The following is a 19,581-nucleotide window of genomic DNA, read 5'->3' on the forward strand; positions in this document are numbered from 1 at the left end:
AAGGGGCCTGTATGGAACAAAGAGCATTGTTAAAAAATACAGAACAACTAAACTTATCAACAAGTTGAGGAATAGAGATTAAATTGAATTGGAATGAAGGAATAAGTAGGACATTACACAGTACAAGGTCACTGCACAATAATAAGGACCCAGTGCAATTGACCTTGACTTTGTAACCATTAGGAAGGGTGGCAAGATAAGGGAAAGGAAGTGGTTCTATATTGTGAAGAAGATCTTTGTGTGGTGTCATATGGTTTGTAGCTCCGGAATCTATGATCCAACTATTATCCTTCAACTTAGATGCGCAAGATAAAGCCACAGTGTATGTAGCAAAACTACAAACCATACCTGCAAAGGCAGTTATAGCAGCAGAACCATTTGCAGTATTTGTGGTAGAATCAGAGATTTGAGACTACTGGAAGAGATTCATGAGGTGACTGTATTGTTCCCTTGAGAAACCATGAGCAGCAGAGAATGAGGATGAAAAGCTATCAGATGAAGTTGGGTGTCAGTTGACCATCATTGACTTGAACACAAGCTGCACTGTTCTTGTTCTTTGTGAACTTGAAGTCAGCAGGGAACCCATGTGACCTATAGCATTTGTCTACTGAAGGACCAAGCCTCTTGCAGTACTTGCACACCAGCTCTGGCTTTCTATGATCAAAATTAACCCTTTGACTGTAAGACTTAGTCCCACAAGTTGAGGCATATGTACCAGAAACACCCCCAGAATTAGAAACATAAGAGCTAGGACCAGGCTTCCCAGAAGTTGGAGCACAAAAATTAAGGACAGCCTTTCCAGAGGTTGAACCATATGTACTAGGACTAACTTTGGCAATTAAGGAAGTTGAATCTGAAAGGAAATGAGGTGTTGGTGACTGTATTTCCCTTTGTTTCTCATCATGAAGGAGCATTAATTATGCCTTCCCTAAGGTCGCGACAGGAGTGATCATGAGGATATTGCTCATCACATTTTAATAGGAGTCATTAAGCCCAGTAAGGAACTTGATAATTTTTTGTCCCTCACTGCATTATGGTTCTACCCCACAAGTGCATTCTGGGCCAAAAGAGGTAGTCCTAAGTTCATCCCAAAGTCTCCTAAGCCTGGTAAAGTAACTAGTAATAACTGAATCACATTGGGAGACTTCAGTAATTTCCCTTTGGATTTGGTAATGCCTACTAGCATTGGACTGACCATACCTCTCTTCTATGTCTTTCCAAATGTCTCTTGCAGTCTCACAATGAAGAACACTCTCAGCAATATCTTTGGACAAAGAATTGCTCAACCAGACAAACACCATATCATTGTTTCCTACCCAGTAATCATATAAATGGGCGTCTTCACTAGGCTTGGATATTTTACCATTAACTAGACCCGCTTTATTCTTAGCAGACAAAGCAATAAGCACATTCCTTTTCCAGGAGTTATAACCAAACCCAGAGAAAGGAGTTGGCACCAACATAATACCCTGATTGTCTGAAGGGTGCACATACAAAGGATGGGAAGCATCTATTGTGAAACTAGTGCCAATATTATCAGAAGCAGTAGCAGGTGTAGTAGTTTGTGATTGAGACTGTTCTGGTGCCATATTTCTCAAAGTACAATTATTCAACTACAGCAAAATTCTTCAAACAAGCAAGGAAATCCTAGAAACTATGTTCACAATGAAATTCAGATGTTGCAATTCTAGAAACAACTATAGACAATGTAAAAAATCGCAAATACATTGAAAACGTGGATACAACTAGCTAGGCACAGAAATTTCCCCAAATTCGAGCTTACGAACAAAAATAGAGAGAAAGAGGAACGAATTTACCGTATATCCTTCACAAACTTGAAAGAATTAGAGCCTTTTCTAATAAAAAAAATCGACTTGAAACCCTAATTTCACCAAAGAAACTCCAAATTGCCACAATCAAAGGAAGAAAAACAACTGAGATCGAATCGAAAGAAAAATGCGGAAAAACTATCAAAGATCAACCGGATCTTTGCTCTGATACCATGTTAACACACTGATTTGGACTAATTGTGATGATTTTGATTGAATTGAAACCATAGAAATTGGGTCGGTTAAGAACGAAGAGAGAGAAAAATAAAGTGTGAGATATTTTGCAAATAGGAAAATGAACTTGTTAATTAGATAAGGGAACTTATTGTTCTATTTGTACTTACACGGAATAAAGAAAGAAAATATCCAGACATCGGCCGGGTCCCAAAGTGTGCAGAAATAAAATTGGGCCCAATACAAAAGTAGCCCAAACAATGTAAATATAACTCAGCCTAATTCATTCACTGTGTACTCTATCAAAAGGGGAAAAGAGGAAAAAGGGATTTTAAAGTCCAATAAAATTTAAGTACTCCCTTTGTCTCAGTTTACGTGAGACTCCTCTTTTTAGGTTAATTTAAAAAATTTAAAATGATATCTTTAAAATCTATTAACAATTTAACTTTGAACTTCTTATTTTACTCTTAATAAAATGATTTATAGTTACACAAATATTTTCGACTTGTTTTAGATCATGAATTTTAAAGGTCTTCCTCTTATTCTTCAATTCTGTACCGAATCAAACACCTGCACATAATTAGAATAGAAAAAGTGGTAAATTCAAGGATCAGGTCAAACTAAAGAAAAATCTAAATTCCTAGAAGGCATTTTCTTCAAAGGGATTGAGGAATAAAAACAATAAATCTGCCAACCCACACACTATAGGCAAATCTTAGCAAGGCAGCATTCTTTCTTATTAGCTTTTGGTAGAACCTTCATTTAGAGCCCGTTTGGATTGACTACTGCTCAAAAGTCATAAGTTAGGAATTCTAGCTTATGACTTTTGACTTAATTTTGTCATTTTAGCTTAAAAATATTTTTTTATTTTATCCAAACATTATAAAAGTAATTAATTTTAGTTTAAAAACACCTAAATAAGCCAATCAGGCTCTTAGTGGGGTCACTGTTTCCCCATATCTTTAATTTAATTGTAGAATAAATGATTAGGCAGTCTTCATATCCTTTTCATAATTTAGTGGGATACGTATTTTAATGTAACTTCAAGTTAGATACAAGACTAACTATGCTTGAATTTTAGGTAAAGAAAAGTCTACAAATGAGAACTCACAGCTAAAACACAAAGGTTTTAGTATAAGTTTTCATTTATTAATACCCCTCTGGGCTCTGTTCTATATTATATGATATTTTTAATTTTTATATTTAATCCAAAATAAATGGTTTTTTACATAATCAAGAAGATACTAATTTTTTTCTTTCAAATTTTCTCTTATTTGGATAAGAGAATTTTTATGTAACTAAGAAATCATATTAAATAGTACTAATATTTTTCATTAAGAGTATGTAGTTAAAACACCTACTTTCTAAGGGTGAGGGTTAGGGTGAGGGTGAGTGTTTTTAAAGGGATAATAAAATGAAGTCTAACCACCAGAAGCTTCGCAAGTGGACTGCAAATAAATTACAGATTAACAAAAAATGTCTTTCACTCTCCCTCCTTCCAACCTAACTTTTATAACTATTAACTCTTACAGTTGTACTGTGAAAATCATTTTTATAAATAACGTTGATACATCAATAATAAACATTATCCCAAACACTTTCAATTCCTTTATTTGTATAGGTGCTTAGCTCGACAATATGTTTCCATACAAACAAGTCTTTTTCTCACCAAACTCATCTATTTTTAATATAATCTTAATGTGACAGTCAACACGATGTGCAGGCTATTTTGAAGATCTAATAGAATTAAGAAAAAAGAAACACAAGTAACACTATGAAAATGTGAAATAGAATTATAGCAGCGAAAACAGGGAGAATAACAAGAACGACCACGTGGGTATGACATAGTAGTAAAAATCTTATTTACCCTCCGTGTTTATATTAAAATAACTAATGAGCCATGATATATGTCTTTTACATGTACCCTTATCATGTTAGAAATGGCCCGTAAGTAACTTATTATTGCAAGTTAAACAATATTGTCAAGATATATAATTTAAAAATTCATCAATATATATATTAGCACCTTAGTCTATCACTTATCCGTGGTATATTAATATAGTTTAGTACAAACACCGGATATAAATAAATTTTGTTATCGAAAGTGAGACAGGAAAGGCAAGTAGTTACATTAAAATTTGAGAAAAGAAAACAAAGGGATATAATTATGTAGTACTCCCTCCATCTCAATTTATATGAGGGTTGATCTATTTGAGGAATAAGACAGCTTTTTCTTTGACTTAGTTTTCAACATAGATTCTTCGAGTATTTTATAATAAAATTTACATATTTGAAAATCATATAAAAAGTACTATAGGTCTACATAATTAATACAAATTCACAATGAAAAGAGTTGGAGAAAATCTTAGTCAAAGAAAGACTGTTTGGCTCCTCAAATAGGTCAACTCTCATACAAATTGGGAGAGAGAAAGTAAATCAAGAAACAAAGAAATAAAACGGAGAGGGGGGGGGGGGGGGTGGTTGTTGGAAGAGGTAAATAAAAGAAGGAAAGAAATAAAGCAAAGGGAGAGGGTAGCTAAGTATTAATGGTGAAGATTGTGTGGTGGGAGAGGCAGATACAAATATTGAAGGTGAAGGAGTGAAATTAAGTAAGGTGCAATAAAAGAAGGTGCCAGCGTGGGAGTGGGGATTGTTGAGAAGATGGGTAGGTCTGTATGATTTATTATTCTTCCTTACTTTTCCACTGCCTCATATTAACTCACCTATTTCATTTTCTGCTATGCTTTTAACTTCCTTCAACATATCAGATCATCATTGTAAAAACAAATGTTTATCTTTTGACTGTCCATTTATATTATCCAGATGGTGCTGCTTCTGCTCTCAATCATCATGAAACTCATTTAGGGTTGTGTGCTTAGTATCTGCTGCAACTTGTTAATAAATTTTCCTTCACCCACCTCGCATTTATGTTTCTCTTTTTCAAACACCCACTGTGTGTTTTTTGAGTGTGTTAAAGGAAAAGGATGTCTCAGTAGAGGTCGTTTTCTCTTATTAAGAGGAGGAGAAGGTCACTGTAGTTTTTCTAGTAATGGCTGTCTAAGTCTCTTTTTCTCTTTCCTTTTTTCCCCCTCAAAGTTGTTTGTTCTTGCCTTTTCCTTCGGCACTGAATGAAATGGACACTGTTACAAGGAAGAGAGAAAATCCTCTAGTACTCTTTCTTTTGTCTTTCTTCTTTCTTATGTCCCAAACAACATCTCAAAGTAACTTGAACTACACAAAGTATAAACAAGTCAGCAATTTGAGACTTGAAAGGATTGAAAGGCATTTGGAGAAAATTAACAAGCCTCCTGTCTTGACCTTTGAGGTGATGCATATCTTCTTTTTCTTTCTTTTACATATTTCTTTTGTTACTTCCTTCTCTTGTGTTCATTGTGCGAGGTGATATTTTAGTGATTTTTTTAAAATTTTCAGAGCCCAGATGGAGATATCATAGATTGTGTTCATAAAAGAAAACAACCAGCTTTGGATCATCCTCTTCTCAAGAATCACAAGATTCAGGTATTACTTCTTCTTTTTTATTTTTTATTTTATAATAGTACCTATTACCTAAACCTAATAAATCAAATAGTACAACCCATACCTCCTCCTTCTTTATGGAATTTGTTGCTCATTTATAGCGAATAATATTATTTTGAAGTAATGTTTATATATTGCCGCAAGAGTCTTAAGAAGAAATGGTCTTCTATAACCGGTACAACGTGAATAAAAGAAATAACCTTATAAAGATTTCATATATTTTCTTTAATAATCAATCTCCTACGAAAAAGATCATATAATTAAAACAACAGTTATAATGAGTCTATAAAACTGATCTCCTGGACCTTTAGCGTTACCCTTGTAAGGATAAAATAATTGTATAATAAAAGTTTCCTTTTAGAAAAAATAAACAAGATATAGCTGGGAAAAAGCGTGGTGCAATAATAAGCGTTTCAACGACCAACCACCTTTACTTTCACTTTAGTTTTTCTTTTCTTTTCTTTTCTTTTCTTTTACTCACAAGCAACAAGTTGTTAAATCATCATTAATGTGGAGCTAGCTAGCTCATGATCAAAATAGAATTGTTAACTTGAAATCATTGCAATGTAATACAGAAGGTTCCACCAGAGATTCCAAAACTGAAAACGGCCGTGAAAACAGACGCCATGAGTGGTAGAGACGTCGTAAGTAACAGTAGCAAAAGTGAAAAACCGATAGATTGGCAAATGTGGCACCAGAATGGGCAGCGCTGCCCCAAAGGGACTGTTCCGATAAGGCGGAGTAAGGTGCATGATGTGCTGAGAGCAAAGTCATTGTATGATTTCGGCAAGAAAAAAAGTCATGGATTGCCTCTTGCTCGCCATGTTGATGCTCCTGATGTTGTTAGTGGCAATGGCCATGAGGTATATGCCATACTACTACTTTTAAAACTTTGGATATTACTCTTACACATCTTTACATTTTTTTCTTGCTGCTAATGTAGTATAGAGCCTATTGTTTTTGTCTCAGTGATTAGTCTTTGCGTATTTAGATATTTTTGCAACTTAATATCTTAATTAGTCACCTTGTTTTAATTTGAATTTTGAGGTAAACTGACTAGGAAAAGATGGGCATGTAGACTAAGTGTGTAACTACTAAAAAAGTACTAGAAATTAGAGACGGATAAATTTTGTAGGTAAACAGCAAAATTCGTCACTAATCCTATTTAGCAACAAGTTTTCAAAAGATTCTATTAGCTGCGAGCAATTTATCAATAGATTAGCGACAAAATTCATAGCTAATTCCAAATTTTTTTGGTAGTATGTTGCTTAACGGTCAATAAAATAAAAACTCATGAGAGACTAGTATTTAAATTCCAATAAAAAATTGCTAAGTGATTTCACAGCAAGTATTCAATGAAATACTCAAAGTGCGTAAGTTGATTATTCTTGATTTTTCACTTTGATGATTTGATTTGTATTGGTGATTAAATATAAATAAAATTACACCGGCCAGCTAATTACAATTTAACTGGACCCAATTTACATCCACAGTGTACATAGTCTCTAGAGGTACATGAGAATATACTTAGAATATAGGAAAGGAATTGCTCGAGATAAAGAAACCTGCAAAAAACTTTAATATTAGGGTTTTGTTGTAGCTAGTAATTGTTAGGATTTAAATCCCAAATCCGACCTTTGTAAGCAGGTTCCCAGGAAAGATTGGAGGGTCACAGCTGGACCACTTAAATACCAACCTCCTTAGACAGAACCTACTTACGCCGTGATGTAAGCGAAGAATAAATAGCACACACAGATTTATAGTGGTTCACCCTCAATGTGAGAGCTACGTCCACGTTGCTGCTGCAGATCTTATTAAAGAAGAAATATTACAAGTGTTTACAACACTCAACCTCACAACCCCAATCCCAATTACACTCAAGAATTTTACCACAGAAAATTCTCTCAAAGACCTTCTCTTACTTAGGCCTTTCACTAAGAGTATTTCTCTTAGATTTTTTCTCTCTTGGGATGTGTATAGCAAATGATCTTAATGATATCTTACAAATGAACCATAAGCTACCTATTTATAGGAATGAATTTCCTGTGATGAGGTAAGCGCTTACATCACGACTATTATGAGGTAAGCGCTTACATCACGACTATGTGAACAAAAAAATTGACTTGTTTGGCCAATTCCACACCTAACAAATCTCCCACTTGAAGACTAATTTTAATTTGTCTTCACACTTTGATCGATGCAGCAGCTCTTTCCTACTTTCATACTTCGTGCAGGCCAACTGAAGTTGAGCATAGCTTCAGTTTGTCTATCGTCACTGCCTTTGTCAGTATGTCTGCTGGATTCTGACTCCCTGCGATCTTCTCAAGCACCAGCGCTCCATCTTCCAAAGCTGATCTAATGAAATGGTACCGGAGTTGTATGTGCTTCGTTCGAGCATGGTAAACCGGGTTCTTTGCCAAATGAATGGCGCTTTGGCTATCACAATATAGCACACTTCCCTCGTGGTCCTGATCCAATTCCCGCAGAAAAGATTGTAGCCACATCATTTCCTTTGTGGCCTCCGTCACAGCAACGTACTCAGCCTCACAACTAGAGAGAGCTACTATCTTTTGCAACTTGGAAACCCAAGAGATTGCAGTACCTCCGAAGGTGTAAACATACCCGGATGTGCTCTTTCTGCTATCAATATCACCACCGTTGTCAGCATCAACATACCCTTGCAATCCTGTTTTTGATTTTCGGAAATACAGAGCTGAACTCGAGCTGCCTTTCAGATATCTGAATATCCACTTCACAGCCTCCCAGTGTTGCTTTCCCGGATTGCTCATAAATCGGCTGACAACTCCCACTGCATGTGCAATGTCTGGCCTTGTACATATCATTGCATACATAAGACTACCGATTGCAGATGCATAAGGTATCTTGTCCATCTGCTTCTTCTCATCCTCGGTTGTCGGCGACTGATCCTTTGACAACCGAAAGTGTCCAGCCAAGGGAGTGCTGACTGGCTTGTCATCATGCATGTTAAACCTTTTGATAACTTTCCTCACATATTCTTCTTGTGAGAGTTTGATGCCCTCCTTGCTTCGGTCAATTCTCATCCCAAGGATTTGCTTTGCAGCTCCCAAATCCTTCATTGCAAACTCTTCCGATAACCTTTTTTTCAACCGATCAATCTCCTGTAGGTTTGCTCCTACGATTAGCATGTCGTCGACATAGAGTAGCAGTATCATGTACGAGTCTTCAAATTTTTTGAAGTAACAGCAGTGATCTGCCTCGCACCTTGAAAAATCAGCTTTCTTCATAAAGCTGTCAAACTTTAAATACCACTGTCTTGGAGCCTGTTTTAGTCCATACAGACTCTTTTGAAGTTTGCACACCAGATTCTCCTTTCCTTTGATTTTGAATCCCTCCGGCTGTCGCATGTAGATTTCCTCGTCTAGATCACCGTGAAGAAATGCAGTTTTCACGTCCATCTGTTGCAGATGTAGATTTTCCTTTGCTACCAGCCCAAGAACAGTTCTGATAGTCACCATCTTGACTACGGGAGAGAAGATCTCCGTATAGTCAATGCCTTCTTTCTGTTGAAATCCCTTTGCAACCAGCCTTGCTTTATAACGCTTGCTTCCATTGGGTTCTTCCTTTATCCGATAAACCCATTTGTTTTGCAATGCCTTTTTATCCTTTGGCAACTCGGATAATTCCCATGTATGATTTGCCGATAGTGAATCCATTTCATCCTTCATTGCCAGCTCCCACTTAGTCGATTCATCGACTTGCATTGCTTCTTCATAACATTCCGGCTCCCCTCTATCAGTGAGTAGAATGTAGTTGAGGGATGGAGAGTACCTGTGAAGCGGCTTCCTGATCCTGGATGATCTACGCAGCTCTGTGATTGGCGTCTGTTCATTTGTTTCAGAATCAGCACTTTCATCAGCACCTTCTCGGATTGTTTGTTCCTCTGCCTCGGTTGTACCTGGCTGCGGCTCAGGTGCCGGAAAGTCCCTCAAATCGACTATTTCCGATTCCTTGTCCTGACATTCTGAATTCTTTTGCAGCTTGTCTTTGTACAGTACCTCTTCGTTAAAGACAACATTCCTGCTTCGGATGATCTTCCGATTTTGTTCATCCCAAAATCGGTACCCAAGCTCGGTGTCACCATAGCCAATAAAGTAACACTTCTTTGATTTTGGATCAAGCTTGCTTCTAGCCATATCATCATTATGAACATATGATAAGCAACCGAACACTTTCAGAAATGAAAGATTTACCTTCTTGCCACTCCAGACTTCTTCTGGAATTCTGAAATCCAAAGGAACTGACGGTCCTCGGTTAATTAAGAAGGCCGCGGTATTGACTGCATCTGCCCAGAATGTCTTGGGCAGTCCAGAGTGTATTCTCATACTCCGAGCACGCTCGTTCAACGTTCGGTTCATTCTTTCGGCTACTCCATTCTGTTGCGGCGTTCCAGGAATAGTCTTCATCATCTTGATCCCATTATCGGCACAGTACCGTTTGAAATCACCATCAGTGTATTCTCCGCCGTTGTCGGACCTCAAACACTTCAACTTGAGATTTGTTTCATTCTCGACCATGGCTTTCCATCTTTTGAATACACTAAACACATCAGATTTATTTTTCATAAAATAAACCCATACCTTCCTGGTTGAATCATCAATGAAGGTCACGTAGTAGTGTGATCCTCCAAGGGAGGGTACAGTGGTAGGTCCCCACACGTCTGTGTGCACCAATTCCAGCTTTTCGACCTTCAACTCTCTGCCTGCACTTGAGAAGCTTACTCGCTTTTGTTTTCCGAGAATGCAGCTCTCACACGTATGAAGGTCCACCGTCTTCAGCTCCGGAATTAAGCCATTTGTCACTAACAGCTTCATCCCCTTCTGGCTGATATGCCCAAGCCGACAATGCCACAAATTTGTCTTCTTTGTGTTGTCAACCACAGCAACAATATCACGACAGCTATCCGTCATGTAGAGAGTGCCAATCTTCTTTCCTCGGCCAACTACCATAGCACCTTTCGCCACCTTCCAAGACCCATTACCAAAGTTGAGATCATATCCCTCATCATCAAACTGACCTACTGAAATCAGGTTTCGCATCAGCTTTGGAACATATCTAACTTTTGTAATCTTCCACGAGGATCCATTTGACATCTTCAAATTAATGTCTCCCGTGCCAACAACGTCTAGCGGCTCTCCATCGGCTAAATAAACTTTGCCGAGATTCCCAGCCACGTAGTTTGTCATTATATCATGATGTGGGGTGGTATGAAAGGACGCTCCTGAGTCAAGCACCCAAGAGTCTATCGGGCTGTCAACCGATAGCAACAACGCATCGCCAATGTCTTCCGTAGCAGCGTTGATTCCAGCCTCCTTCTTTGGCGCCCTGCAGTTCTTCTTGAAGTGACCTGGTTTTCCACAGTTCCAACACTCATGTGTTCGTCCTGGTCTGGATTGACCCCTGCCATTCCTTGACTTCGATCTGCCCCTATTTCGGTTGTAGTTTCTGTCATAATTTCTGCTTCTGTTTTCAACATTAAAAGCAGAACTCGTCGATGCCTCTCCCGAGTCTGTCCTGCGCACCTCCTCAGCAAGGATACGATCCCTAACACCGTTGAACTTTAGTTTGTCACTGCCGACAGAATTACTAACCGCTGCTCTCATTGGCTCCCAACTATTTGGTAGGGATGCCAACAAAATTAGAGCTTGTACTTCATCATCGAAATCAATTTTTACCGATGACAATTGATTTACAATGGTATTGAATTCATTTATGTGTGCAGCAACATGAGCATTTTCCATCATCTTTAGATGAAATAGTTTCTTCATGAGAAATACCTTATTATTTGCCGAAGGTTTCTCATACATGTCAGACAATACCTTCATCATATCTGCGGTGGTCTTCTCCTTTGCCACGTTGTGAGCAACGTTCTTCGACAGCGTCAGTCGAATGACTCCCAGAACTTGTCTGTCGAGGAGATCCCAATCTGCTTGCTTCATCTCCTCTGGTTGCAGACTCAGAGGTTCATGAAGCTTTCTGCCATATAAATAATCTTCAATTTGCATTCTCCAGAACGCAAAATCTGTACCATTGAATTTACCGATGCCGTGCGTCGTACCATCTTCGCCTCCCATCGTTTCTAAATCACAACACAACCTGTTGCTCTGATACCAGTTGTTAGGATTTAAATCCCAAATCCGACCTTTGTAAGCAGGTTCCCAGGAAAGATTGGAGGGTCACAGCTGGACCACTTAAATACCAACCTCCTTAGACAGAACCTACTTACGCCGTGATGTAAGCGAAGAATAAATAGCACACACAGATTTATAGTGGTTCACCCTCAATGTGAGAGCTACGTCCACGTTGCTGCTGCAGATCTTATTAAAGAAGAAATATTACAAGTGTTTACAACACTCAACCTCACAACCCCAATCCCAATTACACTCAAGAATTTTACCACAGAAAATTCTCTCAAAGACCTTCTCTTACTTAGGCCTTTCACTAAGAGTATTTCTCTTAGATTTTTTCTCTCTTGGGATGTGTATAGCAAATGATCTTAATGATATCTTACAAATGAACCATAAACTACCTATTTATAGGAATGAATTTCCTATGATGAGGTAAGCGCTTACATCACGACTATTATGAGGTAAGCGCTTACATCACGACTATGTGAACAAAAGAATTGACTTGTTTGGCCAATTCCACACCTAACAGTAATTTCAAGAAAATGGAATTATAGAGGTTAACTGGAGTAATATTTTGTACGTGTTACATCGAAGAACAATGTACAACGTATGTTGGCTAGATCATTCATTAATGAATGGTATCACGGTCATTACTCGTGGTAGTTGTAAGGTGTAAATGTTCCAGGTTAGTGAAATTAAGTAATTAATATGAGTAATAATTTAAAGGTTATTTATTCTATTTTAGGTGGAATCGATGCTATCAGAGCATTACATGGGAAGTGAAAGTAAATTCGGAGTTTTGTTTTCTTATGTGACAACTGTATACATAGTAGCTAAATATATGCTAGTATCGGGTAAATAAAGTATGTGACACAAAATATATGCTAGTATCGGCTAAATATAGCTATCATAGGCAGTTTCTAAACAAGTATCTCTTGCATTTATATCCGTAGGGACCATTTTTCTACTACTATTACCCGTCACCGATTTTGCTACGACAATAAATCATGTGAGATGACAATTTTAGCATCATTTCCTTAATTATCGCAAGTATGATGAGGTTGCTGCAAACTGTATCTCAACAAATTAGTTATCGAAACTCCACTTTTTTTCGTGTACATTTACTACCCCTTAGCAATTTTAGATGCATGTTCCCTGGGTTGTTGTTGTGTATCCTAATTTACAAATGATGAATAGTTTGCAATGACCCTTCATAATACACAAATGATTAATTTGGGTAATCCATTCAAGTTTTTATGTTAATTAACAACTAATTAAGGGAAAATTGTGTAGCATGCAATAGCTTACACGGGAAGCTCACAAGAAATATATGGGGCAAAAGCAACAATAAACGTGTGGGACCCATCAATCGAGGTGGTCAACGAGTTTAGTCTATCTCAGATTTGGGTTCTCTCTGGATCTTTTGACGGCGCTGATCTTAATAGCATCGAAGCTGGCTGGCAGGTACACGCTATCCCTCCCTCTCCATTTGTTTTGGAAATTTTTTCAAAAATATATATAACCCGAACATAAAATATTAAGCTGCGTAGCTCAATATATAATATTATACAATATTGTAGTTGAGGTGAAACATTATACATAACGTATCAAGCTTGTTTAAAAAGTGTTTATATATAAATATGGGCTAAACCATTAATAAACTCAAAATATGGGCTACGTGGCGTAAACATTTTCTTCCGCCGGTAGACATAGAGCGTAACTCCACACCCCCTCCCCCCCAAACCCCGTCCTTTTTTTCCTATCTTCTCAATAGAAAAAGGCAGAAAATAAAAATAAAGATTCATTTCAAGTGTCTTTTCCTTCCTGGAAAACAGAAAATTGAATTAAATGTTTAATGACAAAAATGCCTTCTCCTTTCCATAATCTAATGTTTTTATTTGTTGTTCATTGGTATTCACCTTACTGCTTTTAAGAAAGGAGAAAATTATATTTGAATTTCTAAAGCTTTGATTCTTATACTAGTCAGGTTAGTCCGGAGCTGTATGGTGACAGCAGACCTAGATTATTTACATATTGGACGGTTAGCCTCCCTAGTTCCTTTACCTCTTTATTGATTTTTTTTTTTACTTAATTTAATTTATTATTGGTCTCACGATATCAGGATAATCAAATAAATTACAATAAGTGAATTAATATATAATGGACATTATATTTTACTGAAATATATACTTTTGCCTTCTATTGTTACCAATTAACGGAATAGACTAGTAGTATGTATACCCCCATTCTATATGTAAAGTGCTACTCCCACCATTCTAACTGATCATGTGATATAATTGGAACGTTGGTCCATTAAATTGATACAAAGAGAATAGGGTCTCTTGGCAGTTAATTTGTATACTGCTAGAATATAGAAATTTAATCATAGAACTCAATTATAACGTTACATCAAAATTTGGAAAGTGAGAAAAATATCTAAAACTATAAAGGTTATAAATAGGATTACAAGGGTTATGTGGAAAGAACCTCTATTTTCATAGAGTCACTTATATTTAACTTTTTGTTTTGTGGTACTATCTTAGTTTAATTAAGGCTTTGAAGGTCTACGAAATCTTCCACTTTACCATTAGATTAGTTTTGAATGGGAGATTCTTCCTTGAGATCGCACCTATATATATATATATATATATATAATGTCATTTTAGTATGCGAATCAAATCAGAATAAGCTCAAAGTCAACTTTGCCTTGGGTCAATGGAAACTTCCCAACTTTGTTTATTTGAGGAGTTCGTGCTTTGGAGTTGTCTACTTAATAAATTCTGTCCCCTTTGGCTGTTAGGATTTTCTCAATCTACCATATAATTTATTAATTCGCAATTCCCTATTCTATTGCTGACAAAATTGTAATCTGAATCTTGGCACATATTGAGGAATGAGGAAATAATAAAAGAAACTAAAATAATCGCATTTCATTTCATGATTTTCTTAATCAAGTGTTTAGATCTCAATATAGTCAACTCCTTGCTAATGTAGGAGTACTTTGGTGATTAATTATTAATTAATCGTTTTATAATAGATTCAATTAAACAATAATCCAAATTATCGAAGTTTCATCTTTTGCAATATTTATGGAATAAAAATTAGTTAAATTTTCAGAATAGAGGCTGTAGACACGTAAATTTTATTGAATTCTAGATAAGACTCTACAAGATGCGCCCGATCCAACTTCAAACTCTAAGGTCCGTTAAGGTTTCTTGGAGGGTACTTTACCCTAAACCCTGATCACCTCTATATATAGGGGTACATATTCCTTTGAAAATCCATCTCGAATATCCTATAAACACTTGGATATTCATAAAGAGATCAAAAAAATCTCAAAATCCCATAAACTTCCCGGGATATTCACAAAGAGATCAATATGTAGCAGGATATTTCTTGACAGTCAAATACTTTAAAAAGATCCACAATATCCTTTCATGGAGATCAAATACATCCCAAGAAAGTCCTCATCCAAATCATCATACGTTCGAAAAATACGCTACTAACGGTACTCGAATCACGGAGAAAATTTAAGAGGTAAGAATCAAGAGAATATACATATTTGTACTCACAGTCTTAATAAATGAAATAATTATTCTTTTTCTTTATTTTGTGATTGCAGTTAATTTTCTGTAATTGAGAAATTTTGTTGCAAACAAAGGCCTTGAGAGGATGGTATAAATGAATATATACATTTAAAAAAGAAAAGAAAAAGCAACAACTTAAGTTACAATTATAATACTAGTTTAACTTCTATAAACTGAAGTTTATACAGTCAAATTACCTAAACACTACAGAATTGTTCATAATAAATGAGATTAGTACGTAGTTTGAAAAATAAGATAGGTAACATGTTATAATAATAATAATAATAATAATAATAATAATAAGATTTTTTTTTTTCATCGTTAGTGTTATATATATATATATATATATATATATATATATATAAGTTGCCTCCATCGTAATGATATGAGAAAGTACCTTTTACATGTGATTGCTAAGGAAAAGGTAGAGGAGGGGGGAGGGGGTTTGGGGGGGGGGGGGGTATTGAAAGAAAGTGGAAATAATAAGGGGATAATTCAATCATCTAAAACTTAGAGCACTGGAATGGAAATAAAGTGAAAAAGAAAAAATGAGGATGGAGTAGGCAGAAAGACATAGAAGCACATGAGTTGTTATGATTTAAGAGTCAACATTTAAAGTGCACATTAACCATGAATATACTCATTTCCCACAGCTACAGTGGTGGTGTAAATGCAAAGTGGTCCAAGGAAAAAGACTATGTGCAATTTTTAACTAAATTTTAATTTCTTCATTAATTAGTACATGTGGACCAAGGAATCCTCTTGGAATTGAAGAGCAAATACAATTTTTCCTTTCCCATATCCTTTTTTATTCACATTCTTTGAACTCCTTAACCCTATACTTCCTCTTTCGCATATTATTGACTCCATTCACTTTTAATTGTCCATTATGAATTTTGCACACCTCTTAATAAATAATAAATGAAGTACATATTTTAACATGATGCCCATATTAATTGGTGTATAATTGTATTTGATTTGCAAAATGTTTTAGAATGAGTAATTAATGCTAAGGGTAAAACGGGAAAAACAAATTACTTTTCTCTTGATATGCGAAAGTGAACAAGTAAAAATGAAAATTTATTTTTGGAATAGGGACAAGTAAAGGTGAACGGAGGGAGTAGTTGTTACATTTCGCTTTTTAAAAGTCAAACTTCATGATCTTTGACCAGCATTTAAAAAAACATATTGACATGAGAAAAAATGCAACTTATAGTACTTTTTGTGTAGTTTTAAATATCTAAACTGTAATTTTAAAATATTTGAATTAATTTAATTCAATTTAGCTTCGAAGATTAGTTCAATTGACTCTAAAAAATCATGACAAACTAATATGGAATCAAGGAGTACTTTGATTGTTATTTATTGCGCTAATAAATAAATATAAAAGTATGATAGAGAACTTTGAAGTGATACACTAACATTAACTACATTAATTGACAAGCCACATTCATAAAAATTTGAACCATCTTTTCTGGCGCAATGCATGCTAAATTAATTAATATCTTCTCCACACAAAGTTGTTGAACATTAACGATGACAGCAACAATAAACATTAGTGGAAAGTGAGAAGGAAGTAGCACCAACCTTGATATTAATATACCAGTTTAGACTATTTCGAGACTTGTATACTTTTAAAGGGTCATATTGGTTTTACGGAATTATAATGTATACAGATTATGTAGTCAGTGAATTCTCCCTTCATCCCAAATTAATTATTGCTTTAGCTCAAATAATTGTCGTTTTAGGAATTCAAGACTAAAATTGTCAATTATTTCCAAGTATATCCTTAACTTTAAAGAAGAATGCACAATATTTAAGAAGAAACAATCAATCTACTTGTACTCATTAAATAAGGATAACTAGAAGAAACCTGTACTTTGTATTTATCCTTTTCTTAATGGGCGTGAAAAAATCTACTAAAATAACAGTTAAAATGAGACAAATGGGGTAGTTAAACAAACGACCCTTTACCCCTTGAATTGTGCTTAGTGAAAGAGATTAACACATGGATCGAAATTCTTTTCTTTCAATACACTAGGTTGTGTTACAATTAATGTCATTAAGCGTTATAGTGTGGATGCGTCAAGAAAGTAACAGTAGATGAGAGATCCTTTTAATTAAGCTCTTGATGATAACTTGAACTTTATTATGAAAACACATACACTTAAACTATAGAGTATATTATATGTTTGAAAGACTAATGCGTAACAATGTATTTATTTATTTGGTAACATGAACAGAGTGATTCCTACCAAGCAACAGGATGCTACAACCTACTATGTTCAGGATTTGTCCAAACAAATAGCAGAATAGCCATTGGAGCTGCCATTTCTCCTGTTTCTGCTGTCGAAGGAAGCCAATATGATGTCACTATACTCATTTGGAAGGTCCCTTCTAATTTCCCTTGCCTCTTTTTTCATTTTAGCCATCATTCCCTCGAAATTCAATTTGCATATTTAGGTAAACGTAATCAGAAAAATAGAATACTAATCTACTATAACTTGTTAAATCACAATAATAATAATAATAATAATAATAAGTCCTTACTATGTTATTGTATTTAACTTGGCTGATGATTGGATATCCTGTTACCATCCCCGTAGCGACAAAAAGTTGCACTAGGCTAGGGACGGAACTAAGTCATGTCAAAGGGGTTCAATCTCTCTCGGAAAATTATACTATGGCAATAGAGTAAAATTGATCTTTTTTGGTTAGATGTGAGCTGTTGAATCCTCAAAGAAAGTTTAAGTACAGTGGTAAAGGAGGTTCAAAATTGTTTTATGTCATAATGTTCAAATTACAACTATGACATTCTAGATTTTTTTTTTTTTTTTGAATCCCCTTATGTAAATATCTGGTTCCGCCACTGCACCAGGCCTCCTAATCAATTAATTAGTTAATTTGTTGTTGATGAAAGAAAACAAGCTTCCATTTTTACAATCTAACTAAAAAATTGTTTTGTGTATGTTTAGGATCCAAAGCTAGGGAATTGGTGGATGGTGTTTGGTGATAACACACTAGTGGGCTATTGGCCAGCTGAGTTATTTACACACTTAGCAGATCGGGCCACAATGGTGGAATGGGGAGGAGAAGTAGTAAATTCACGGGCCAATGGAGAACATACTTCCACACAAATGGGCTCTGGCCATTTTGCTGATGATGGGTTTAAAAAAGCAAGTTATTTCAGAAATCTTGAAGTTGTGGATTCTGATAACAGTCTTAGCTCAGCCCAAGGTATATCAATATTAGCTGAAAACACAAACTGCTATAACATCAAAAGTGATTACAGTAGTGAATGGGGTACACATTTCTATTATGGTGGGCCTGGTAGAAATCCACAGTGCACTTAATATGGGCCGGGCCCAAGAGAAATGCAAAGTGAGTGTCCTTTGATGAGGCAAAGTCTCTATATGTTACTAGCAATTTGTTCTTTTATTATTTTTAGATCTTTAAATGGTAAGGGTTTGCTATTTCCAATTTTGTTTATGCTAATTAATTCCACATTGTTTTTGTTCTTGTGCCTGTCTATGTTTTGAGAGAAAAAAAAAAAACTGTATGTATTAGTTAAATAAGACAAATAGCATTAAACAGGCGAGGAAATAGCAAATATTCAGTTGGAACTAATGGCTACTAGTACAAAATTTATCGTGGTTTTGAATCTTATTAAATGTATGAATTTGTTTTTCGTTAATTATCATTTGATCAGTTGGTCTTTTATATGTAATTTCTTTTAGAGTCGAAATATTTGTCTGATTCCTCTTCTATTGGGGATCGAGTCATTTCTTTATTTCTTCGAATTTCACAAATAGGACTCTTGAAAAGAAAGTTGTGGTACGTACATATTACTAGAGACTCTTGCATCCTCTTTGCTAGCTCAATTAGCATCAGAAGACATATGTGATATCTGCATAAGAGAATTTTTACGGAAATAGAGACCTTTAATTTGTCAATTGTGCTTACAGATGACATACTTCACATGTTTAAGAGTTCATTGGTCAAATAATCACTCAATCATATGAAATTATCTAATACAGTTATGTTTCTTTTCGTTTGTAATGTAAAAATCACTTATCTATGCATGTATCACTTCACAAGTCATTGGCTGAATTTCTCAAGCTTTCAATTTCCTCATGAGAAGGACTTTGGATAAGTTAACCACCTCTGCCCTCTGTTTGAACTAAGTAAAAGTTAAAACGACTAAATGTTAGAGCATTTGAAATCCATTTTCGTAACGTTTTGGAATGCGAATTTATTTTAACCTTTTATAATCAATTTCTCCAACCT

General features: G+C 35.6%; 2 protein-coding genes across 5 annotated transcripts; one reads left to right on the forward strand and one right to left on the reverse strand.

Annotated features, from left to right (window-relative positions):
* Positions 1-1,031: 1,031 nt before the first annotated feature.
* On the reverse strand, positions 1,032-1,589 carry LOC132612946 (uncharacterized). Its single transcript, XM_060327014.1, has one exon. It carries the CDS (start codon positions 1,587-1,589, stop codon positions 1,032-1,034), a length of 558 nt encoding a protein of 185 aa, XP_060182997.1.
* A 2,955-nt stretch (positions 1,590-4,544) lies between these two features.
* LOC132614328 (protein neprosin) lies at positions 4,545-18,994 on the forward strand. Of its 4 annotated transcripts, none has more exons than XM_060328750.1 (8): positions 4,545-4,672; positions 4,827-5,328; positions 5,436-5,522; positions 6,116-6,403; positions 13,001-13,171; positions 13,695-13,748; positions 17,538-17,684; positions 18,270-18,994. In XM_060328750.1, the coding sequence occupies exons 2-8, from the start codon at positions 5,137-5,139 to the stop codon at positions 18,645-18,647; spliced, it is 1,317 nt and encodes a 438-aa protein (XP_060184733.1). In that variant the 5' UTR covers positions 4,545-4,672; positions 4,827-5,136; the 3' UTR covers positions 18,648-18,994. The 4 variants fall into 4 exon arrangements, with proteins under 4 accessions (XP_060184733.1, XP_060184734.1, XP_060184732.1 ...); XM_060328751.1 differs by having other exon boundaries at positions 4,552-4,668; XM_060328749.1 differs by having other exon boundaries at positions 4,560-5,328.
* Positions 18,995-19,581: the final 587 nt, after the last annotated feature.

The sequence above is a fragment of the Lycium barbarum genome, chromosome 10 (genome assembly GCF_019175385.1).
Source record: "Lycium barbarum isolate Lr01 chromosome 10, ASM1917538v2, whole genome shotgun sequence".
Lineage (NCBI taxonomy): Eukaryota > Viridiplantae > Streptophyta > Magnoliopsida > Solanales > Solanaceae > Lycium > Lycium barbarum.